This window comes from Schistocerca serialis, chromosome 1 (assembly GCF_023864345.2).
Source record: "Schistocerca serialis cubense isolate TAMUIC-IGC-003099 chromosome 1, iqSchSeri2.2, whole genome shotgun sequence".
Lineage (NCBI taxonomy): Eukaryota > Metazoa > Arthropoda > Insecta > Orthoptera > Acrididae > Schistocerca > Schistocerca serialis.
Genome location: NC_064638.1, coordinates 432373559 through 432399995, shown reverse-complemented (window position 1 = coordinate 432399995; position 26437 = coordinate 432373559). Strand labels below are relative to the sequence as shown.

The window sequence follows — 26437 nt, the reverse complement described above, 5'->3', positions numbered from 1 at the left end:
ATTTTACTCACTTCTTCCTCTCCGTTTACGGCTAGTAGGAATACTTGCAGACCGAAGTTACAGCATTATTGTGGCTGGAAGAAAGCCTTGGGTAGTCATTACCATTACTGCTTTCTGATGAAGCACTGCTTGAATGCAAAAGAGCTTTCTGTTTATTGTCTGATGTGCTCTCTCTGAAACTCGTCTACTCCCATTGGAGGTATGTGAAGAGGTTCTACAATTTTAGCTTGAGAAAGGGCACAACTGCGATTGTGATCCATTATAATTACCAGTCGAACTGTTAGTGAGAACAAAGAGACGTGCAAAATGTGATACACGCAACATTGTATGAGATTAATCATTGTTGGCTAACAAGAGCACCAAATAAATCACGTCATGTGATTATTTGTGACAAATAGTCAATTGACTACCATTGGGAACATGTGCTAAATGTATAATTACCTTAATAATTTGTAGTTAAGAAACAAAACAATAAACAAAAACAAAATCTCCTCTGAAACAAATAAAAGTCATATGAAATGATCAATGGCATCGATGGGCAGTAATCCCCATCCGGAGGAAGTTCGGCTGCCGAGTTACAAGTCTTTTCAGTCGACGCCGCACTGGGCGATTTTCATGATGATGATGTGGAAGAACAACGCCCAGTTCTCGAGTGGGGAAAATCTCCCACACAGCCGGGAATCAAGCCCAGGGCTGCTCCATGGCTGTCACATGTCCTGACCGCTCAGCTAAGGGAGTGCAAATTAAAAATCATTTAATTGGAGGTATGGACTATTACAATGATACTTCATCTATCGCAGGAATCGAGAATCTCGGCTATTTTTGCCTGTTGTGGAAATTGATACTGGCTTCTGCTGTCATCCCTGTTGTGATTGCTGATGGAAATCTGCAGAGAACCAGATGTTTTAGTTGGCCATATGGCTTGTGATGTTATAGAAATGTAGAACTGTTCTATGGAATACTTCAATGACTATTTTATAGTATATCGGCACCTCATCCCATACAATGTGTGAATTACAAGTATCACTTTGTACTGAAACATTACAGCTGCTGGATATGTCATAGGGATAGACTGCCAGGGAATGTTTGTGTGTAGAATAAATGAGCACTTTGTAAAGGACGTGCGATGCTAGTGCTGGTGTGCTGCGGTAGACATGTGGCCTTCTACCTAGGACCGCTGGATGGCAAAGGCATCGTTTTCACACCAGCAGGCTACTTCACTTCATTGTAGCTCAACCAGTAAACAAGAGATATTTATGAATTATATACACAAACATTCTTCGTGCGTCCACACTATTTCTAAAAATCAGCTCGAAATCCCTACAGTAGTTCCTGTGGTTTATTTACGGATTGAGAATGTAATTTAAGTTTGTAATAGCAAAAAAGTATTTTTTATGTGACATAATTATCAATTCATCACCCGTGAACCATGGACCTTGCCTCCCCCCTAACACCCAATGGAGACAATTGCTGAAAATTTTATTGCATTTTACGCCTTTTTTTACAAAACGTAAAGATATTTCGTATTTACTATCTTTAACATTACTTTATTCATGTGTAATAACGCTTCCAGCTAGTCCAGATTCAAAACTCGAATTCCACAGTTTATCATCGAACAGAATATGTGCTTCTGTTTCAGTGCATTTTCTCACCAGGTTCGACGTATTTTCACTAAGTAATGGGCGAAGTGCGGTAATGAATGTTGCCCCCTAATGATACATTTTCCATGACCAGTATGTTCAGCAGTCTCTCGAATAGTATTTTTCTGACTCTTCCTTCCTGCCAAGTTTGTAGGTGCGATGTGTGTCAATGCTGTTTCAGCAGTCCTAAATTCTTGGTGCCTCTCCCCCCACTCCCACCCCCACCCCCCTGAACCATGGACCTTACCACTTGTGGGGAGACTAGCGTGCCTCGCGATACAAATAGCTGTACCATAGGTGCAATCACAACGGAGGGGTATTTGGTGAGAGGCCAGACAAACGTGTGGTTCCTGAAGAGGGGCAGCAGCCTTTTCAGAAGTTACATGCAACTGTCTGGATAATTGACTGATCTGGACTTGTAACATCAACCAAAATGGCCTCGCTGTACTAGTACTGTGAACGGCTGAAAGCAAGGGGAAACTACAGACGTAATTTTTCATGATAGCATACAGCTCTACTGTATGGTTCAATGATAATGGCATCCTCTTGGGTAAAATATTGCGGGGGCAAAACAGTCCCCCATTCAGATCACGGAGCGGGGACTATTTAGGAGGACGTCGTTATCAGGAGAAACAAAACTGGCGTTCTATGGTTCGGAGCGTGCAACGTCAGATCCCTTAATCGATCAGGAAGGTTAGAAAATTTGAAAAGGGAAATGAGTAGGTGAAAGTTAGATATAGTTGGTTTTAGTGAAGTTCGGTGGCAGGAGGAACAGGACCTCTGGTCAGGTGAATACAGGCTTATAAATACGAAATCAAAAGGGGTAATCCAGGAGTAGGTTTAATAATTAATAAAAAGTAAGAACGTGAATAAGCTGTTACAAACAGCACAGTGAACGCATTATTGTAGTCAAGACAGACACGAAGCCCACACCTACCGCAGTAGAACAAGTTTGTATGCCAACTAGCTCCTCAAACGATGAAAAGAATGAAGAAATGTATGATGCAATAAAGGAAATTATTCAGATAGTTAAGGGAGATGAAAATTTAATAGTCATATGGGACTGGAATTCGATAGTAGGAAAAGGAAGAGAAGGAAAAGTAGTAGGTGAATATGGACTGGGAATAAGGAATGAAAGAGGAAGCCGCCTGGTAGAATTTTGCGCAAAGCATAATTTAATCTTAGCTAACAACGTGGAAGAGGCCGGAGACGCTGGAAGATTTCAGATAGATTATATAATGGTAAACCAGAGGTTTAGGAACAAGGTTTTAAATTGTAAGACATTTCCAGGGACAGATGTAGACTCTGACCACAATGTATCGGTTATGAACTGTAGACTAAAACTGAAGAAATTGCACAAAGGTAGGAATTTCTGGATATGGGACCAGGATAAATTGAAAGAACAAGAGGTTGTAGAGAGCTTCAGAGAGATCATTAGGGAACGATTGATAATAACGGGATGAAGAAATAAAGTAGGAGAAGAATAGGTAACTTTGAGATATGAAATAGTGAAGGCAGCAAAGGATCAACTAGGTAAAAAGACGAAGGCTAGTAGAATCATTGGGTAATAGAAGAGATATTGAATGTAACTGATGAAAGGAGAAAATATGAAAATACCGTAAATGAAGTAGATGAAAAGGAATACAACCGTCTCCAAAAAGAATTCGACAGAAGGTGCTAAATATCTAAGCAGGGATGGCTAGAGGAAAAATGTAAGGATGTAGAAGCATATAAGATAGATACTGCCTACAGGTTCGAATCCTGCCTCGGGGCCGGCCGCGGTGGTCTAGCGGTTCAGGCGCTCAGTCCGGAACCGCGCGACTACTACGGTCGCAGGTTCGAATCCTGCCTCGGGCATGGATGTGTGTGATGTCCTTCGGTTAGTTAGGTTTAAGTAGTTCTAAGTTCTAGGGAACTGATGACCACAGATGTTAAGTCCCATAGTGCTCAGAGCCATTTGAACCATTTGAACCTGCCTCGGGCATGGATGTGTGTGATGTCCTTAGGTTAGTTAGGTTTAAGTAGTTCTAAGTTCTAGGGGACTGATGACCACAGCTGTTAAGTCCCATTGTGCTCAGAGCCATTTGAACCATTTGAACTGCCTACAGGGAAATTAAAGGGACCTTTCGATAAAACAGAACTACTTGTATGAATACTTGAGGACAATATTATACAAATGGAAGAGAATGTAAATGAAGATGAAATAGGAGATATGATAGCGTGAAGAATTTGACAGAGCAACAAGGTCCCGGGAGTAGACAACATTGCATTACACTGCAAATAGCCTTGGGAGAGCCAGCCATGACAAAACTCTATCATCTGGTGAGCAAGATGTATAAGACAGCAGAAATAGCCTCAGGCTTCAAGAAGAATATAATAATTCCAATCCCAAAGAAAGCAAGTGCTGACAGGTGTGAATATTATCGAAGTATCAGTTTAATAAGTCACGGCTGCAAAATACTAACACGAATTCTCTACAGAGGAGTGGAAAAACTGGTAGAAGCCGACCTCGGGGAAGAGCAGTTTGGTTATAGCAACACGCCAGCAATACTGATCCTACGACTTCTCACAGAGGGTAGGTTAAGGAAAGGCAAACCTACGTTTATAGCATTTGTAGACTTAGAGAAAGCTTTCAATAATGTTGACTGGAATACTCTCTTTCAAATTCTGAAGGTGGCAGCGGTAAAATACAGGGAGCGGAAGGATAGTTAAAATTTGTACAGAAATCAGAGGGCAGTTATAAGAATCGAGGGGCAGAAAAGGGAAGCAGTGGTGGAGAAGGGAGTGAGACAGGGTTGTTGCCTATTCCCCATGTTATTCAATTCGTACATTTAGTAAGCGTTAAAGGAAACAAAAGAAAAATTTGGATTATGGATTAAAGTCCAGGGAGAAGAAATAAAACGTCTGTTTGCCGATGAAATGGAAAAGCAGTTGGACGGAATGGGCACTGTCTTGAAAGGAGGACATAAGATGAACATCAACAAAAGCAAAACTAGATAGAGTAGCATGGAGAGCTGCGGCAAATCAGTATCTGGATGAAGACTACAACAACAACAAACTCTTGATGACCAGTACCAGCTCTCCTTTCAGCATTTTGTACGGTAGCATCTGCAATACTTAGATATTATGAAAAAAACGACATAAATAATTCAAAAATAAATTTTATATAAATGTAGATTAGACGAGAAATAATCGTCAATAATATAAAAACAAAATTTATATCTTCAATTATACTAATTGTAACATTTTACTCACTTCTTACTCTCCTTTTACGACTAGTACCAATGCTTGCGGGCCGCAAGTTACCGCATTATTGTGGTTGGTTCAAATGGTTCAAATGGCTCTGAGCACTATGGGACTTAACTTCTAAGGTCATCAGTCCCCTAGAACTTAGAACTACTTAAACCTAACTAACCTAAGGACATTACACACATCCATGCCCGAGGCAGGATTCGAACCTGCGACCGGAGCGGTCGCGCGGTTCCAGACTGTAGCGCCTAGAACCGCTCGGCCATCTGGCCGGCATTGTGGTTGGAAGAAAGCCTTGGTTGGCCATTATCATTACTGCTTTGTGATGAATCACTACTTGAATGCACAGGAGTTTTGTGTTCATTGCTCGATGTCCTCTGTCTGAAACTCTTCTGTTTGGGTTCGAGTTGGAGATATGTGAAGAGGTTTTATAACTTTAGCTTGAGAAAGAGCACGACTGCGATTGCGATCCATTATAATTACCAGTCGAACTGTTAGTGAGAACAAAGACACTTGCAAAAAGTGATACACGCAACATTGTTTGAGATTAATCACTGCTGGCTAAAAAGAGCTCTAAATAAACTAGGTAAAAGGATCATCTGCGAGAAGTACTCAACTGACTGCCATCGGGAACCTATGCTAAGTGTATAATTAACTTAAAAATTGGTAGTTAAGAAACAAAACAATAAAGCCAAACTAAATGTACTCTGAAATAATTTAAAATCATACGAAATGTTCAATCGATTCGATGGCCCTGAGTCCCCACAGGAAGAAGTTCAGGTGCGGAGCTGCAAGTCTTTTCAGCTGACGACACACTGGGCGACTTTCATGTTTATGGTGATGAGGACAACACAAGACCGAGTTCCCGAGTGGAGAAAATCTCCCACACAGCTTGGAATCAAATCCAGGCCTGCTGCATAGCAGTCAGATGTGCCGACCGCTCAGCTAAGGGGGTCGACATTAAAAGTAATTAAATCATAGGTACAGACGATTACAGACACCGAAAAAATACCCGTCTTAAAACGAAAAAGAAGAGCCAGACAAATACTAGTAGATCTCAGACTGTGATGTTTCCGCAGAAACTTAATGTATATAGATAGTTCATCTTTCCCAGGAACAGAGAATCTAGACAATTTTACCTGTTATCAATATTGATACTGGCGAGGTATTGAGCTTGAGCATTCCAAGACTTCCGAGAATGTTTCAATTATAAGTTTTAAATTTAAATTTTCAGTGTAATTTTGCATTCACTATCGTAATTTTTCATTTACTTAATCATTTTTGGATTTATATTAAGATGATACGCAGACTGGCAATTGCAGATGTATTGACTGCATCCGCTGTCATCCCTGTTGTGATTGCTGATGGAAGTCTTCAGAGAAGAAATGGGTACAACTGACATAGGGCTTCTGTTGTTATGCAAATGTAGATTTGTTCTGTGGATTTTCTGCCACAAATAAATCGTTGCACAATATACAGGGTGTTACAAAAAGGTACGGCCAAACTTTCAGGAAACATTCCTCACACACAAATAAAGAAAAGATGTTATGTGGACATGTGTCCGGAAACGCTTAATTTACATGTTAGAGCTCATTTTAGTTTCGTCAGTATGTACTGTACTTCCTCGATTCACCACCAGTTGAATCAACATGTGTGGGCTGACGAGAATCCACACGCAATTGTGCAATCACGTCATCAACACAGATTTTCTGTGAACGTTTGGGCAGGCATTGTTGGTGATGTCTTGATTGGGCCCCCTGTTCTTCCACCTACGCTCAATGGAGCACGTTATCATGATTTCATACGGGATACTCTACCTGTGCTGCTAGGACATGTGCCTTTACAGGTACGACACAACATGTGGTTCATGCACGATGGAGCTCCTGCACATTTCAGTCGAAGTGTTCGTACGCTTCTCAACAACAGATTCGGTGACCGATCGATTGGTAGAGGCGGACGAATTCCATGGCCTCCACGCTCTCCTCAACCCTCTTGACTTTCATTTATGGGGGCATTTGAAAGCTCTTGTCTACGCAACCCCGGTACCAAATGTAGAGACTCTTCGTGCTCGTATTGTGGACGGCTGTGATACAATACGCCATTCTCCAGGGCTACATCAGCGCATCAGGGATTCCATGCGACGGAGGGTGGATGCATGTATTCTCGCTAACGGAGGACATTTTGAACATTTCCTGCAACGAAGTGTTTGAAGTCACGCTGGTACGTTCTGTTGCTGTGTGTTTCCATTCCATAATTAATGTGATTTGAAGATAAGTAATAAAATGAGCTCTAACATGGAAAGTAAGCGTTTCCGGACACATGTCCACATAACATATTTTCTTTCTTTGTGTGTGTGAGGAATGTTTCCTGAAAGTTTGGCCGTACCTTTTTGTAACACCCTGTATACCTGTGTGTGTTATATGCACCGATGTTATATAACACAAGCACCCTCCCACTAGACATATCTAGCGAAAAGAACGCAATCGCCCACTCTCACGGTTGCGAAATCATGCACCGTCCACCAACTGCCAAAGAGCCGCAGCGGCGCTGGCTATGACATCGTGTCTTCACGTGCGCGCTGGTCGGGAGACGTGGGCACAGGCATCTGTCATGGCGGCACTTGCATGCACATTTCCAGCCGTACCACTTGCTCAGAGGCTGGAGAGGCTGTTTCCGCGATCGCCGAGCAGTCAACCGGTCAATTTACAGGGGGGAATAATCCGCGTAATCCAGTGCAACCACTCGCCATATTGAATCTTCTCAAACTCCCACACAAAAATCGGACAACACTCACAACACACATGATCGCGAGGCCTGCCCAACCCATTGTGTACAATTACTGTAATGAACCTTCTAAAGAAATAGAGATTACTGCATATGTGTAAAACAAGTTGTAGTGCTATAGATATAGAGATGCTGAATGAAACACGTTTGGCTGTCTAGAGAGCAATGCATGATGCCTTCACTGACTACTGTAGCAGAATATTGTCAATTGGTCTTACACAGAACACGAAGAAATTCTGGTCGTGTGTAAAAGGTGTTAATGTCACCAAAGTTAGTGTCAAATCGGTAGCGAAAGAGACAGGAACTGAAAATGACGGTAGCAAAGCAAAAACTGATTTGCTCAGCTCTCTTTTCAAGGGTCCCTTTACAAAGAAAATCCCAGGAGATTGCCTCAATTTAATCCTTGTGCCACTGAAAAGATGATCACCTCAATGCCAACCAGCGTCGATTTCGAAAACATCGATCGTGTGAAACCCAACTCGCACTTCTCTTATATGAGATACTGAAAGCCTTGGATCAATACAACCAGATAGATGCAGTATTTCTTGATTTCTGAAAAGCATTTGACTCAGTACCAGACCTACGCTTATTGTCAAAAGTACGATCATAAGAGGTATCAAGCGAAATTTGTGACTGGATTGAGGACTTTTCTGTAGAGAGGACAGAGCTGTTATCTTGGTTGGAGAGTCATTGTCAGATGTAGAAGTAACTTTGGGTGTGTCCCAGAGAAGTGTGTTAGGACCCTTGCTGTTCATGTTGTATATTAATGACCTTTCAAACAACATTAATAGTAGAATCAGACTTTTTGCAGAAGATGCAGTTATCTATAATGAAGTACTATCTGAAAGAAGCTGCATAAATATTCACTCAGATGTTGATAAGAATTCAACTTGGTGCAGATATTCGAAACTTGCTCTAAATGTTCACAAATATAGAATTTTGCACTTGCCAAACGAAAAAAGGTAGTATCCTACAACTCTAATAGTGAGACACTGATGGAATCGGCCCACTCATACAAATAACTGGATGTAACAATTTGTGGGGATATGAAATGGAATGATCACATAGGTTCAGCCGTGGGTAAAGGACGGGGCAGACTTCGGTTTATTTGTAGAATACTGGGGAAGTGCAATCAGTCTACAAAGGAGATTGCTTACAGATCACTTGTGCGACCAGTACTAGAATATTGCTCAAGTGTGCGGGACCCATACCAGATAGGACCAACAGGGGATATTGAATGTATACAGAGAAAGGCAGCACAAACTGTCGCTGGTTTGTTTAATCCATGGGAGAGTGTCACAGACATACTGCGGGAACTGAATTGGCAGACTCTTGAAGATGGACGTAAACTATCCTGAGAAAGTCTATTAACAACGTTTCAAGAACCAGCTTTGAATTTTTATTGTAGGAATACGCCACAACCTCCTATGTATGGCTCACATAGGAATTGTGAGAATAAGATTAGAATAATTACTGCAAGCACAGAAGCTTTCAAAGAATCATTCTTCCCACACTCTATACCTGAATGGTACAGGAAGAAACACTTATAACTGGTACAATGGGATGTACCCTCTGCCATGCACCTCATAATGGTTTGCAGAGTATAGATGTAGCTGTAGAAAGAAGTAGATACTGAGTAACAGTTCGGTATTCACTCTCTCACAGTTAAGTCAACTGTGTCCTCGTACATGGCATGCCCACTTCAGGAGACTCAAGAGTTGGCTCGCACCTTAAGCCAGAAATATCCATTCATTCCAGCCACTGACTACCTCTGTCATGCACTCAGATATCGAGCAGAGTCGGTCTAAGAAATCAGCCACATATTTACTGGTTAATTACAATTAAATATTGTGACTGCAGCACCAATCTGGTGACAATCGACAATGAGTAAAGAAATCAGAAATACATCCTCATGATGACTGTGGCCCTGGAAATATCAATGTCCCGTGGAAATCTATATTCTCCTTTTGATTTTCTACTTAAAATCTATCATACCCATTACGGCTGCTGATGCATTGAAATAGCAATTTTCAATGACAACTCTATACCTCCCTTATGACTGGACATAGTCCCACCCACATAATTTTCCGTGCACACGTCAGGAAACTGGCCACAGTAACTTTATACTCCAGCACATACAAATTTCAGAAAAGCAGTGCAATTATCGTTTATATGTGTGATATGTGTGGAGCATCCGAAAAACTTATGTATGTCCACGCTCACAGTGGCTACTGTCTCGATTGCCCTGAGCTCTAGGAATTTATTTGACATTTAGGTCTTCCAGCCAATCAGATTCGAGAACAGACTGCAGGTATTTTCAATCCTGGAAGGAGTTGCATCCCGCCAAGATTCTCTCAGTCATGTGTTGTAAAGCACAGGCATCCAGCACTATGTGATAATGAACAGCGCTCCCACAGACAAAATCTTTGGAAAGACATCACAGTTGATAGTGCGACAAAGAACATGTGAGAATCAGCTTAGGGGAGTCGATGAGAGGACGTTCTGGACATCCATTACGTGGTAGTTGCATTGCAGGTCCTGTTTTTAACTGTAGCAGATCCAGCTGAACCCTAGCATTGCTATATTCTGCAGCTGTTTACGAAACGAATTTATCACCCCCTGTGGTCAGATATACCCGTCAATGCCTTGAAATAACAACTCACCATGTCAAATCTGTTCCCAGCTTACAGCTAGAAATACATTTTTTTTTTTTTTACAGGAATAGTAATCTGATCACATCACACATACATCTGATAATATGTAGGAACACTAACCACAGTAACTTTATGTTCCAACAGCGTAACATTCCCGATAAGTAGCGTGATTATTATTTATAGTTTATAGCGTCCGAAAAATTACGGTATCTCCACACTCACACTACATGGGTATCATTTCGCAGGGCCTACCTTCCCAGTAGCAAAACCATTCCGCTACGCCGCAGTTATCTCATATTCATTGAGAAACAAAGGGCATAATTACAATTACAAGGCCCTCACGTCTTTTATTTATGGTACGTACCTTTCTGCACAATAGTTGGCGTTTGCCAGAGCAGACAGAATTAACTCTCCCAGGCGAGTCACAGACCTCTCCTAATTCTCTCGAAAATCCTGCCACTGATGCAAGCATAGCATAATTTCCTAACCATAATCAGATGTGAACAGTGGCCCTATGCACCTCCGGAAAGCTACATAGTGCATGCATCACAAAGAAACTATGTTTTCTTTTTTCCTTCGATGTAAAAGGTCGCAGTTTTATCATCTTAAACGACATCACACCTGATGTTTGTGGCAACAGAAAGCCAATGCTTCCTACCTCATCTTACGCGTCAGCACAACTATGAAAAGGGTTGCCTTCACCTGACTCTTTGTTCGGGGATTAGCGCAACTTCTATTCCGCATGCCACGTACGTCAGTTCTGTGTGCAGGTCTCTCTCCTGAGCTTCGCACACAGGAATACATGAGGTGCCCAGCATGGATGCAGCTCCTGGCATGGCGGTTCTTGTGAAGATGCAATCAGAAGGTTTTTTTCACTGGATATAGCTTTTGGTGGTGGAGGAGAGTCTTGTGTAACCATACGTCAGTACATGCAAGATCTCTGATATATGACAAGTATTTTTACCACAAATTGCAATATTCTGCACAGTCAATCAATTTCATGAGATATTTCCCATCAAATATGCAAGTAATCAATCAGATGTGCCTCAGTATTTCCGGGCAATTGATAGGTCATGGGATCAGTGCAGTAAGGATTTTGACCTAACTGCATACCAATAGAATGCGAGGTGCCGTCATAAGGGTAGAGGTACTGCAATTGAGTTATTTCCCACCAGGGAGGAGCCTTGTCTCCGACAAACTGATTAAATAAAGAACGTGCAGCAATATATTGTCGACATTGATTTGAATTTTGTGTCATGGGGTCCTTCCACTCCACCACAGCTGAGTTTTTTTCTGCCAATTTCTAGGTGGGAAAGAGGAGGGGTGAAGTGGAGGAGGGGAGGGCTGAGAGATTTCCCAGCATTGGGAAAAGTGGTTCTGAACTGAATAAGTATCTCTTTTTCGAGATGGGTGGGGGAGGAGGAGAGGTAGGGGTAGGGGTGAGGTGTTTTCTCAGAGGAATGGATTATCCCAAGGGGGTCAATAAATTACCTCGTGGTACACAGTTCCAGTGCAAGTTTCTATCAGCATGAACAGTGAAATGCTACTTCAACCCATCCAGCTGCATTATCATTATCTAATGAAGCGTATTCTTCTTACACTCCACCATTTCCTTCGCCTTCTAACTCTCATGCAGGGAGCCATGGGCATAGCCCTCAACTGCATGTTTACAGGTGATACAGCTTTTAAACTCCTCCTTGCCTGACAACAACATATCTTCCATTGAACACATCGCAAAGGCTTATATTGTGTTATCATGGAGTTCAGCACAGCCTGAAGCTTCTACTCAAGTGGAAGAGTGGAGGGGGGCGGGGGGAGAAGTGGGGTAGGAGAGTGGGGAGTGAGGGAGGAGGGGGGACGCCAACAGCACCCTCTGATGGATGCTGTATGAACTACCTCAGTTAGTCCCTGCACATCAAGGTGAATGTATCCCATTTAGGTAACTGGAGGTAGCCCAGTTGAGCTATAAAAAATCAAAAACATAATACCCTGCCTCAAAGGCTCATGGAATTACCGTTTCCCACCATTTCCACAAGTTAGCTTAGTACCATTGACGTTTTCCAAGGTGACGTCGTAGGATGGGTGGGGGAAGGGAAGTTAGGTTGGTGGAGGTAGCCCAACTGACCTTCTCGACATTTTCACAGGGTGAAGAGGGGTGCGTGATGTCATGACGGCTGGGGGGACCACCACCATTTTGAATAAATTATTTGGGCTCTTAGCAGCTTTGTTCCACTATTACCGCGTGGCACAATGCCAATACAGAAAGCCAAAATCGTGGAAATTATTAAGCTTAGCATTAACTATGTATACCTGTACAACACAAAACAACAAAAACCCAGCAATCATAAAAATATAGCTGAAACTATCACCTCCTGGTGGGTGCTATAAAAATAATGACTTACGCAATAAAATCGAGTTTAACAAAACAGAATATCCAACATACCATACACAAATTATGCAACGAAAGAGAGACCGAGACACAAACATAAAGAAAAACAAACTGTAAAAAATCTTCCAACGAAAAAACTAACAATCAGCTTCAAAAGAATAAACAAAAAATTTGAAAAAATCAATGACATGCACGAAACAGAACTCCCCCCGCTCATCCCCGTCGTCCAATAAAAGAAATGCCACAGCTCCATTACATGACGGTTCAAAGTCAGTAATATCGAAGGGTCAAACTGGGCCAATTCTGTCTTCAGATTAATTTGGCAGCGGAATTACATATCTGACTACTATTACCGTATTTTGGTTGGTATGTAGATTCCGATACAGTGCAAATGTTTTGCGCCATAGTAGCATATATTTATAGCCATGAGGTTTATCTTGGGCAGTTAAGAGGCGGATTATTAGAATTACACTTACATAAAGTATAAATCGTAAGCATATCCCTACAACTCCATGCAGTGCACTCCAAGGAGTGAATCCTGACCATCACACAATTTAAGCCCTGTGTCGATTACACCGTTTGCCTGTGCATCGTTATCGCGATGTGCAAAGGCTACTAGGAAAGTCCTGCCATAAGACTTGACTGGAAGTCGCAAGAGGCTGATTGTCGCTGTATTCTGAGAATACTTCATACCTGCATTGTAGCCACTATGCCATGTCTGTGGACGCAGCATTGTAGCTCCGGATAGCAAGTTTAGTTCAAAGTCCTTGCTATGACATCGTGGTCACCTACATTCAGGTGGTACAGATAACTACAAAGAGAAAATTTCACTCTGGAGGACGCCGAGAGGATGGAAAGGCTACAATCATCAGTTACAGAGGAAAACATTGATGCTGTAAGGAAAATACTAGATTAAGACAGGCGAGTGATGTATAAGCAGATAGAGGATACCTTAGGGCTAAATGCACCAGCAATACGCTCGATTCTGCATGATCATTTGCAAGTAAGAATCTTTGTTTTCTCAAATGGTTCAAATGGCTCTTAGCACTATGGGACTTAACATCTGAGGTCATCAGTCCCCCAGACTTAGAACTACTTAAACCTAACTAACCTAAGGACATCACACTCATCCATGTCCAAAGCAGGATTCGAACCTGTGACCGTAGCAGCAGCGCGGTTCCAGACTGAAGTGCCTAGAACCGCTCAGCCACAATGGCCGGTTTTGTCTTCTCTGGTTGCTGCATAGACTGATGGAAGAGCAGATGACATGACGTTTGACTTGGTGCTGCGAAATGTTAAGGAAGTTATCTAATGGACAGTTTCAGTATGTAAATAACATAGTGACAGGTGACGAGACTTGGCTGTGCTATTATGACATGCCGACCAACGGTGGCGAGCACCAACCAGGGGTAAGTGAAAATAAAGTAATAAGTTATTAAGAGAGAAGGAAATCGGCAACTTCCAGTCAATATTACTGAACTAAAGGAGTAAATTACTCCAGGAGTAAATTTTTCATTTACTTCCGAAGTAGAGAGCAGCATTGAAGATGCGTGCCAACATCCCAAGGATGTTCGGGCTCACATTCAGTTCCTCTTCGGTGACATGTCTTGGCTAAAACTTGTCTAGGGGTTGAACCACACATGTCGCATTACATACCCTAAGTTAGACACTTGTGACCTTTTGGTTAAATTGTATGGTTGATGACAAATTTTCGAAATTCTATTAAACATATGAAGCTAATATAACATATAATAACAGTAATAATATCATCGGGAGCTAAATTAACGACCCATGAATGATGTAGGGCACACAGTTGCGATTTGGTTAGAATAATATTTATTCACAAAGCAAACTAATAGCGAAAGTGGCCATATTTAGAGTTAGTTATACCCAAGTGCATATCCATTTGACAGAGTTCGATCATTCACAATCTCATTGCAAAATACAAGTCCAGTACTCCACATTGTTATCTGTGCGAAAAGTTAGAGGTCACACCAGATGCGCAGCTCTCACCACTCAGAGACTGAGTCCCACAATACCAGACAACGTGAAATTTTCTAAGTCGTTTCACTTCTTAGCTACCTAAAGACTGACCGTCCGCTTTCACATCTCCACCAGCACTGTACCCTTTGGTGTCTAGACCAGAACTGTCCACTTTGGTGTCTTCAGCCTGGTGGTGGGCAGGAAATCGCATATCTGTTAGAAATCATTGTGATTGAGAAGGCACAGATATCACAATAACAACTTTACAGAATGTAATTGTGATTTCAGTCGCAAGTAGCATTTCACATTCAATGCCGCCTGCCATTTGTTGGCCGAATCTCGTACTGCTTTCTGTAAACCTGGTGTCGTGCTATGGAATAAGCTGCGATTTCAGTGACAAGTCGCGGCTACAGGTCGCAAGTAACAACTAAAAAGCGCAATTAACAGTGCCATCTGTTGGCCAACATTCGTACTACACTTTATCACTGTGAGACACTATTTAGTCTAACTGTGATTTCAGTGACAAGTCGCGGCCAGAAGTCGCAAGTAGCAACTAAAAAGCGCAGATAACATTGCCATCGGTTGGCCAAAGTTCGTACTATGCTCTTTCTCTGCGATTCGTTATCAAGTCCAACTGAGATTTCTGTGACAAGTCGCAACTAAAAATCGCAAGTAGCAACTAAAAAGCGCAGTTAACAGTGCCATCTGTTGGCCAAAGTTCGTACAACGCTCTTTCTCTGCTATTCGCTATTGAGTCGAACTGCGATTTCTGTGACAAGTAGCGACTAAAGGTCGCAAGTAGCAACTAAAAAGCACAGTTAACATTCTTTGCTAGTGCCATCTGTTGGCCAACGTTTGTACTTCATTATACGAACCTTGTGCCTCATGAGATCGATGTACTGTGTGCGCATATTATATGATGACATGCGCATTCAGCACCAGTAATGGTTGGTCAGAAACTGCGGTGACTGAATTATTATATCAGTAAGATATTCATTATTCACTCACTGTATTTAACATTTACTTATCATTCCTTTAAAATCGTATAATAAATTCAATTAAACACAGTTCAATCACTCATTCTGCACACCTATTTCATAATTATGGTACTTTTAAACTGCAAATCCTGTAAGAGTTGTCTTGAATCTTCACTATTCTCTCTCAAGAGCCTTGATGTGGATAGATACGTACAGCAACCAGTGATCAGAGTTGGAACAGCATCTGCAAAATCACAAGGATTATTAAACATTTTTGCTGTCACTAATTACAAGCAATGTAATTGACAGAGCTGTATTGCTAATATTTCTTGTAATGAAAGCCACTCAATGGGGGATGTTCACATTTGCAAGAACGATCTCACTTTAAGTAATGAAGTTCATTGAAACACTTAGAAACTAACCTCTCGTCTGAGAAGACAGTCTAAAGATAAAGTGGCAATTTCTCCGGATTTGTTGACAATGATATTTTGAATTATCACTATATGAGTGACTGAAATGTAGTTCGGATACCAGTGAACATAACAATACGTTAGAATTCGTTTTCTAAACACGAACTACTATGGTACCGTATGGATACTTACATATTAATTACACTATTAATATTTTCACAATTGTTTCTTTAATACAAATTAAAGCCAATGGAAGAACAAATGTAAAACATACTTACTAATAGTTTTGTTGAGATGCAATTTTCTGTGTGCACAAGTGTAACTTTTTCATACGGGGCTAAATCGCAGAAATCGTAGAAGTAGCAGAAGTCGCAGGAATCGCAGAAATAGCAGCTGTAGAGTGCGGATGGGTACAAGACCTGGATTCGTTAACTGCGATTATTAACTGCGACAAAACACAGTTAAGAATAACAGATACTGAAAATCGCAGTTTAGCCCATCACTACTCAAGCCGAACTGTTCGCTTTCGTGTCTGCACCAGCACTGTCCCTCTGCCCGTCTCCGGCCACGTATCCCGCGGGCCGAGCTTCATCGCTCAACTGACTAGTGCAGTTCCCTTCCCTGAAGCCGTCCGTCTGATTGACTACATCTTATTCTACATTATTTTATGTTTCAACGTATTGAAATAATCAAGGCTTGACCACTTTCACGTTCTAAATAAAATAACAATAATATCCATTATATAATAAACGTTAAATTCTTTTACATAAAACCAATACAATTTCCTTCTTAATTTTGAATGTCACGGCCAGTAGCCTTACATCAGTGTGCTTTCTGATAAATAAATAAAGAACAAAAGTAATCATTATGCACTAAACTTAACAACAAATATTCTATTACCTAACAATTCAATAAGGTGTCAGTCAAGCTGTCATCGTTCAATGTTTTTGTGTGGAAAAAATGATAATTTGATGCTTAACTGAAAATACTGATAATTTAAATTTACTATATCTTTTAAACAAATAAAGTTACAGAGTTGATATTTACGACATTTGTCATTTTAATGATGCACTTTTATGTGAAATGTCGATCGTTAAGATCGATCAAAGCGTTCATATTTTAGCATTCAGGTCTTTGCTACAAAACTTGTTAATTTCACTTCAACAGTAAATCCTAAACTATTATAGATATGATCAATATTCAAGTTTTATTGGGACCACGTGAAAATTTAAAAAAAGATGGAAGATTAAATTTACTGTGGCTTCACTCCCAGAATTCCTTCAGAATTAAATAGTTTTCATAAATGTTTCCCTTTATGGCCGATCTTCGGTCCGCTATATTTAACATTGCTACGCCTCCCTGAGCACAAACAGCTCCTACACGGTTCCCTACGACGTAGGTTCTCGTCTGTCTCACTCGCACACTACAGCACTTAGGCCTGATCAGCCTGGCCTCAAATGTTCAAATGTGTGCGAATTCCTAAGGGACTAAATTGCCCAGGTCATCGGTCCCTAGGCTTACACACTACTTAAACTAACTTAAAGCAACTTATGCTAAGAACAACACACACACCCATGCCCAAGAGAGGACTTGAACCCCCGGCGGGAGGGGCCGCGCAGTCCGTGACATGGCGCCCCAAACCACAAGTCCCTCCGCGCGGCAGCCTGGCTCATTAAGCACAAAAGACGCCTGTGAATTTCCCCATCTCGTAGCGAATCTGCGCTCTTTGTGACGCATGGTCCTGGACGACAGGATTCGTTTCACAATTCCTACAAGGCTGTCTCTTTCGGTCATATACTTAAATGAGAGCGAAATGGTCGTTAACTCACAGTAGTAAGTTACTAAGAGGGAAGGAAATCGGCGACTTCCAGTCAATATTACTGAACCAAAGGAGTACATTACTCCGGGAATGAAGTTTTCATTATCTTCCAAAGTATTACTGGCGGAGAGCACCATTGAAGAGTACGCTACTGCGTTAGTAACTTAAGGGGGAAATAAGGTCAAAATTTATTCCTAGGCAGTAGCAGGAGTAAAGTAAAAGAGTAAGGTGCGATCTTTGAGTTTTGTGTTTTATGTGTCGAATTCTATGGATTACCTGGACTACAAAGAATATATGGAGATGGATGAAGAGGTGAACATCCCAAAAACGAGGGTTGTAATGGAGAGAAGAGATCCATTTGTGATGTATAGCGACAGTGATTTCAAAGAGCGGTTTGGGATACGCAAGGAATATTTTGAGTTGCTGTTCGGTATGTTGGACCCTGTCGCATCCCGGCACAGCCTCACTATACCAGAATGAAGTAAGTGCGAACTGCGTAGTGCAATCGGGACGTTAATGACAATGGGTCAATTATAAGTTGCTGTCAACCTCTATATATCGGAGATGAGAGGGAGAGAATCTCCTTGGTTTGAAGCAAATTAGTTTCCTGAAAATAGGTTACAGAATTGCAATAGGCACAAAAGATTGGTTAGTTTCTATCAAGTTTATTCTCACATATACTTATGTGAGGTGCTGGACCATAAATCCCTTAGTAAGACTTAGTCTATTTATTCGGACTTGCTACTTCAAAGCTAATTGCCGATACATATAAGAAACAAGTACAAAGCAATCACTTGTTATTGGTTAGCACTGAAATCTCTCTAAGTAATTGAGACAAAGACTGACAGCCTCTGTTCAATACTATTCCAATGAAACTCTAAAGATCCTACTTGACCTGCAGTTCCTGATTGTCCACCAGAGTCTATCACCGTCTTCTCGTAGTTGAAGTCTTTATCAGCTGTATCGGCTGCTATGGGCCTACTAGGCCCCGCTGGCATCTCGCTGCAGAATCTCCAAACTGCCGGCACTGGCTCTGAATCTGCATCTGAATCTCTGCCTCTAGCTATTCCGCTGCCTGGCCTTTTATTTCGTTTCTCATGTACTTGCGTGCACACGAGGTAATTTGTTTTACATGAACCTTTCATTTCTAAGTGATCAGATTGCACAAGAATGCCTATCGTTCCACACAACACTCTCGTTTCTAATTGGTCGGCTTGTGCGAGAATGCCCTTAGTTCCACATGACACTTTCGTTTCTAGCTGCACACAACTTAATTTGGTTCCACACGAGTCTTTTCCGCAACATGACTGACAATCTCTCTTGCTGTATTATCGCCCTGGTGTTTGCGTCTTCCATTGCGCAAGTTTGATTCATGCTGCTTCCTCTGGCAGGAAGTCAAACACTAAGTTATTTGATCAACAAGCCATACTTGGCAGCCTCCGCCGCTTATCTTGTCCCTACGTCCTGGTGGACTATTTCTTAATGTCGGCTGGCTGTTTGCCTATGAAGCCTGGACTCTTATTATGGTCACAAAAGCAAGAATAAAAATTAAAAGTTTCTACAGTCACAACAAGCCATTACTGCACCATAATCCTGTCGGGAACTGTGCTTTGTCTCCTAGGCTGCAACTTCTCTGTGGACTGCGAATCTTTCGCACAGGTACTTATCAAATCGTATGAGGGGTCCCATTAATATCCATCCTACTGGTGCTTGAAGAGCTTTTAACGGTGTGATAAACAGTTTAACTGCCTTAAAGCCACTGTATGTGTCCATGTCACAGAGCCAAGAAAATATGTCAAAGAACAAAAGGGAATTCTATCGAACTGGTGGATTCCAAAATGTCATAGGGGCCATAGATTGTGCCTATATACTGGTACTTTGTCCGTCCAGAGCATAAGCGCAACTATACGAAATCGCAAGAATTTCTTTGCTATCAATACACAAATGATCTGTGATGCCAATATGAAGATTTTGAACGTGGTAAGCCATTGGCCAGGTTCCATGCATGATACACGCAGTTGGGACAATAGTAGAGTTGCTGCAGAATTTTGAAATGGACAATACGATGGGTTGCTTGTTGGAGATAGTGGATATGCTCTCTCCAAACATCTCATGATGCCTGTGTTCCGAGCCCACACAGAAGCCGAACAGCGCTACAGTAGCCCATATTGCTACCAGGTGTGTAATAGAGTGAGCGTACTGTGTTTGGAAGAAACGTTTCCAAATTCTCACTAAATCAATGCCATTTAAACCAAACAAGTGTGGGAATATTATTTGGCTGCTACAGTTCTAGAAAACTCTGGAATAGAAGTTGGAGGTGTGTTTCACCCTGATGCGGTGGAGGTGAATGACATCAAACAATATGCATTTCAGCCAGATGCATATGTTGCAGGTCAAGCTGTCAGAAGATCTATTATACTTCGTTACTTTAATTGAAACCGTACCTAGTTTGCTAGTAAAATTAGAAGTTTGTGTAAAGACCTATCCTTCTTAAATGAAAGCCACCGGATTTTCACTACTGCAGTGAAAATTTACTTATTTTATTTATGTATAATTTTATAGTTATGTTTTTTCTAGGAGATTAACATTCTGATTTTATTTCTTAATTAAGTATGCAAAGTCATACAATGTTTCGATTATTTCTAAAACAACTTCTTTTATAATATAACAAATTCAGATACATATTAAAATATGGTTTTAACAAAAATTAGTACCAATGCTGAAATGATAAACACAAATATTATGCCATACAAGAAACAAGGACTTATTAACCATTTCAAAAAATATCAAGGAAATAGAAGATGTTTTATGCATATGAATATTTTCTTATTCATTCAAAAAAAAACATATTTCACGAGCACATTGGCTGAAGAACTGGAAGCTGAAGTTTGCCCCATTACGTTCTTGAACTTACTCATAATTTCCATTTCGAGGTTATGCTTTTCTTCCATGATTTCTCTTTGTCTTCCTATTAATAATATTTTTGCATTGTATTCCTCTCGTATTCAACACATTTTTAAGGAATGAAGCTCGTCTGCTTTTTTTCGACAACTCTCGGTTTTTCACTACAACCGCATGTTCTCTCTCTCTGGGCACATCTTCTGACAAGCTCCGACCAGAGAAAGCAAGCAGAGGTTCATGACTATGGGATAAAGTTCCACCTTCAGCAGTTTCATTGCTACCTTCAGAGCAGTTATCATCATCGAAGTTGCTTGAAAGTATCACATTATCTTCAGGTGTGTCGTTGTTGTTAATCCCACCTATCCTCTAGAAAACTTGTGGAATCATATCAACAACCATTTGGCTTATATCGTCGATCTTGGTCTCACCTACTCCACCGACAGTTTGAAATTGTTTTCGATTTCCCTTAGCTTGCATTTGCTTTGTTTTTACTTTCATGTCCTTCCAAATTACCTTCAGTTGCTCTTGTGATCTTTATGTAAGAGCTTCTGCGTTGCATTCAACGTGTATTTTTTTCCAAGCATCCTTTTTCCTTTTTAGCATGTTGACATCATGCTTTTTACATTCAAAAGTAGTTATGTACTTTTTCATTATTTCAGGAAAACGCCCTTTTCATTTTCTGGTATGTTTTTTGAACGTTTCTTGGCTACCTTCATGTTGCTGCTAGCTTGTAACTCAAACTGGCGTTTAAATTAATACGTTTCACCAACCAACAATGGGCATTGGTTGCTATAGATGGCGGTGTTAACAATAGATTCATCCATTAATGGCACGTTTCTTTTTCATAATACACAGATCTTGTCATTAGTTAGTACAATAGCATTTTGATTTTCCAGTTACAATAATTCAATTTAATAAACCTTTCTGGCTTCTAAAATTATATCAATGAACATAAATTACGCAAAAGGTGACGCAATAATGTCTGCCGACAATCAATAGGCACTATTCTTCGAGAGAGAACATAACGCACGTGCCAGCAGTGTGCAGTAATGGTTTACTTCTTTAGTAAAAAGGCATCAGTACTAAAGAAGTAAACAGAAATTGAGCTCTCCAACAGTTACTAAAAGAGCATATTACTACAGAAGTAATTTACTGAAGTAGTTCAGACTAAAGGAGTGAAAGTTACTACAAGAGTAATTTATACTACTTTGGTGCTTGCCACCCAGACTCAAAATAACCTTTGCGTCTTCGAAGATGACGATAGACACGTAGCTGCCAGAAAATCCCGATCAGCAAAGAAAAAATAATAGCTGCTTTTTTTTTTTTAATCGAGTGGAATTGTGGAGTATGCTGCTTTGGACACACAGAAGACGGAAATACAGAAGCGTCCGATCTTACCCGTCGGCTTTGACCCATGACGTCACAAATACCGCGGAAACGACTATAAACAATTCCAATATGGCGGATATAAAAACATCGCATACGTATTGTAAACACTGAAATACACAAGTTTCACAAAAAGCCTAATGACTGTAACGGGACAAGCGTGGGAAATTAGGGGTTTTTGGGTGCGGAGAAACTAAATATACAGAAATGTAGCCACCGACCGCCATTCAAAACCACGCAAAACAACGAAATAAATCAACATCACAAAACTGACCAAATACCAAAAAACACATTCCTATCCATAATCGGACACTTCCCTTAACCTATATAGCTCAACAGAACCTACCGATCACATCCCCCAATAGAAAACTAAGAAACCAAAGCTTCCCTTACACCTACATACATCGGCACTTATGCAGTTTAGCAGGTACGGAAAAAATTTTTCATTTTTTTTCAAAATTTGATCATCATGTGTCGTTATGCGGTGGGGGGAGTCTGCAGTGCCCCCCCATCCCCCCACAGGCTTCATTAGTGTCAAATCAATATTTTCGAATCATAGGCGGCCGCTGCCGCGGCCGCATTCCAAAAAAAAACTCCCAACCTAACCTCAAGTGGGCTACGCTACAGATCAATATGTTCATCAAATTGCTTCATATTACGTATACATGTTCATTAGTGTCAAATCAATATTTTCGAATCATAGGCGGCCGCTGCCGCGGCCGCATTCCAAAAAAAAACTCCCAACCTAACCTCGTATTCAGGGCTACGCTACAGATCAGTGTGTAGGTCCCTTACGTCACGGGTCAAAGCCGACGCGTGAGATCGGATGTTTCCAACCTATACCCAATACACAAAACATACATAAATAACCAAAAAAAAAAAAAAACGGAACTTACCTCAAAAAAGTTCCAGCTCCACAAACTAGATTGGCCACCACAATCACACACAAATGCACACACGCACGCACGCACACACACACACACACACACACACATACAAAAACACACACACACACACCAACGAAAAAATACTGAACTAAAATAAAAACCCAACCCACCCAAACGTCAACCCCCTCCCCCACAACTCCAAAATACAACACACAAACACTATACAACAAAATAAACCACCCACCCACCTACCCAGCCCACCCTAACTAACCACTTTCGGTCTATACATTTTACCCACAGCCCTTAAAAAAACCCGAAGAATGCAATAGCCCTCTGGGACACTCTTCCGCCAACAGTACTCATCTAAATGAGACTGAAGGTTGGAAGAGCGCCTCTTCCCCCTCCCAAGAACTGACTTAACCGCTCCCCACATCCCCTCAATTGTGTTAGTGCAAGCCCCAGTATCATAATTCTTAAACTCTAGACTGTGGTTCACTACTAAATGATTAAATCCCCTCTCACCCAACCCCCTATATGAAGAAAACGCATCTGAAACTACTGTGGACCCCGGCTCTACATACTCCTCAATTAACCCCACTAATTCAGGCTTCGACCTCCCCTCCACAACCCTAAAAACACATTCAGTACCCCCACCCCCCTGAACAACAGCCCCCCACACCCAAAGACCAGCCACAGACTTCCCCCTCCCATACTTCCTTTTACCAAACTGCGACTCATCCACCTCCACAAGCACCCCATGCCCACCCAACTTACCCCTGTACTTAATAAATTCGGAACACACCTCACGACAAAAGGAATACCAGTCTAAAACAGTCCTCTCACTCACACCAGTCTCAAACGCGCAAAAACTCTGCCCGCAACTATAACAAAAATAATACGTAATAAGCACAATCTCACGCATGGCCAATCCAGACTTCTCGAACCAGGTACCACGCCTTACAGAACGCCATACGCCATCTTTCCGGCAACACCACATGTATCCGTCCCTGGTCCGAGAGTCCGGAACTTTAACCAATTTCATAGGTTTACGGCACACACCGCACTTCACGACCTCGGCAATTAAGCCAAATAGCTGAAGAAATTTAATCAGCTCTAAAGCTGTCTCCCCCATCATCGCCCTCAACCGAACACTGTTAAGGCGGTCTTTCATATCCATTCCTGAACAAAAAACCACAACCAAATACACTCAATAACAAACTCACCCGACGTACAGCAATGAGCATTAAATTAACCATTAACTCACTAATAGAAATTCCGCTTCAAATCCAACACCTGAGCAACAGAAAACTGACCCCACCACACGAAACAAACGAAACAAACGAAAACCATGAACACACCACCAGAGAGCACGACAAACAAAAACAAGACGTCTACAAACACGCCACAATCGCAAATCAAACTCCGCGCCGTAATGACGTCACACACCACAACACGCTTACGTCACGGGTCAAAGCCGACGGGTAAGATCGGACGCTTCTGTTGACCCCAGAAGACAGTCACAGCTAAGTGGTACACTGAGCAGTGCCTGGCCACAGTCATCTAATCGTTGAAGAATGTGCTACTGAAGTCAAGAATGGACACTTGGTTCCTCCATCACGACAATGCTCAAGTTCACGACACCAAAGCATGCACCGAATATTTGCGGCATACAGGATTGAAACTTTTTGAGCACACTCCGTGCAGTCCAGACCTTGCTCCATGTGACTTTGCACTGTTCCTGCGTGTGAAAATGAAGCTGATAGGAGTGCAGTTTTCAAGTGATGAGGGCGGGGGGCTTGGGACTATGAGTGTGCCTTACTCCCTGCAGAAGTATGGAAGATCTGGTTTAGGGACTTGTTTCAGAAGATGGAGAGGTGTATCCAGTGTAGCGGAAATTACTTCGAAAAAATTAAATAAAGAAAGCTGTATTGCAAAACTTTCCTAGTACTCTTTGTATGAATGCATTGCGCTAAATAGCTCATCTACGCAAATGTTTTTCACATGTCTAGCATTTTCTGCTGCTGATACAGGGCTTATCATGAAAATACAGCAACAACATCGCACAAACACTTTGAGATACTCCAGCACAATTATATGTACATTCAAAATTTTGGACCTTAAACTAACTGTACAAAAGAAGTGAAAACTAATTGTAACTTCTTTGATGAAATGTTGAATTCAACGTTTCGCTAACTTTCGGAGGCTTATTTAAATTTTTTGTTGATCTGCCATCATTCCTGGACTGAACGCTGTGGGACCGATGACCAAGCAGTTTGGTCCCTTCCCCTTTAAACCAACTACCAACTTAAGGCTGCACCTTCAGCTGTATTTTGTTTTTTGTTTTTTTTTTTCGTGTAACTTACCATCCTGGGTCGCAGCTCTAAATTCTCTCACACCGTTCCATGGAGAAAAATGTATGTACCGGTAAATATCTGTCCCAAACCCATCGTATAAATATGACATTTTGTAATGGACACGATTTAACCAAAGATATTACAAAACTTCATCTGTAGCGGTGATCTCTTTTGGAATATTTATTTGGCGACTGTGAGAAGATCCAAACGGTACTCACAGTTTGAACTTGGATTTCATTTTCTTCTCCTGCTTGGTGTAGCTGCGCGATATTTGATTCACTTCAGTCCATATAATGCTGTTCTTCGTCAGTGTATATGACTCGTCAATGTCATCCTCGAGGTCCTCTAGCGTCTCCTCCAGATCTTTCTCCATAAAAGCTAATATGTTGGCAATCTGAAACAGAGACCTTCATTTTAATGGCACTGTCGTCTGCTGTTTGCAATCTACAGGGCAACAATATATCACTTACAGCCTTGTTTAAGTTCTCTCTGCTTAATATCGAAGTAATGTCTCGAACGGGTTGTGCCTCCATGTTCTGTTGATACAATTCACAGTATCTTACTTAGACTCTACTATGCGAACGCTGCATTAAGAAATAGACCGCGTTGTGCGAGTACTATGTGATTTTCATTTGTTTTAGTTTAAGTAGTTTGATATTTTTAGGATTTGGGAGGGGTGTCTATCTTTGGTGAATGATGTTACAGTTTGCAGTCGCGTTTGTATAGATGTCGATGACGCCGTTTCTTCTAAATTCTTTCGTCAGCTATTCACCAAGCTTGATTTTCAGTTACGATTTTTATTTTAAATACAAGAATGACATACCTCATGGCATTTAAATTAACATATTTTTATACCATAAATACTCCACTGCTTGTCAATTCACGGGTTCGTAATGGTCAGATTGCACTTGGTAATTCTGACTTTTTTTCTTGATCTGAGCAGGATGTGCCAACACGTGCATTTTTATAATCTGACCAAGCTAACGTACAATGAAACTGAACTT

At 41.3% G+C, this 26437-nt stretch overlaps 1 protein-coding gene across 1 annotated transcript in view; it reads right to left on the bottom strand.

Annotated features, from left to right (window-relative positions):
- The window catches only part of LOC126481481 (V-type proton ATPase subunit E 1-like), a 106362-nt gene extending 80556 nt beyond the window's left edge, over positions 1 to 25806 (bottom strand). The window contains exon 1 of the mRNA XM_050105300.1: positions 25652 to 25806. Within this exon, the coding sequence (XP_049961257.1) occupies positions 25652 to 25806 (155 nt within the window). The remainder of the gene's footprint in view (positions 1 to 25651) is intronic.
- Between the last annotated feature and the right edge of the window lie 631 nt (positions 25807 to 26437).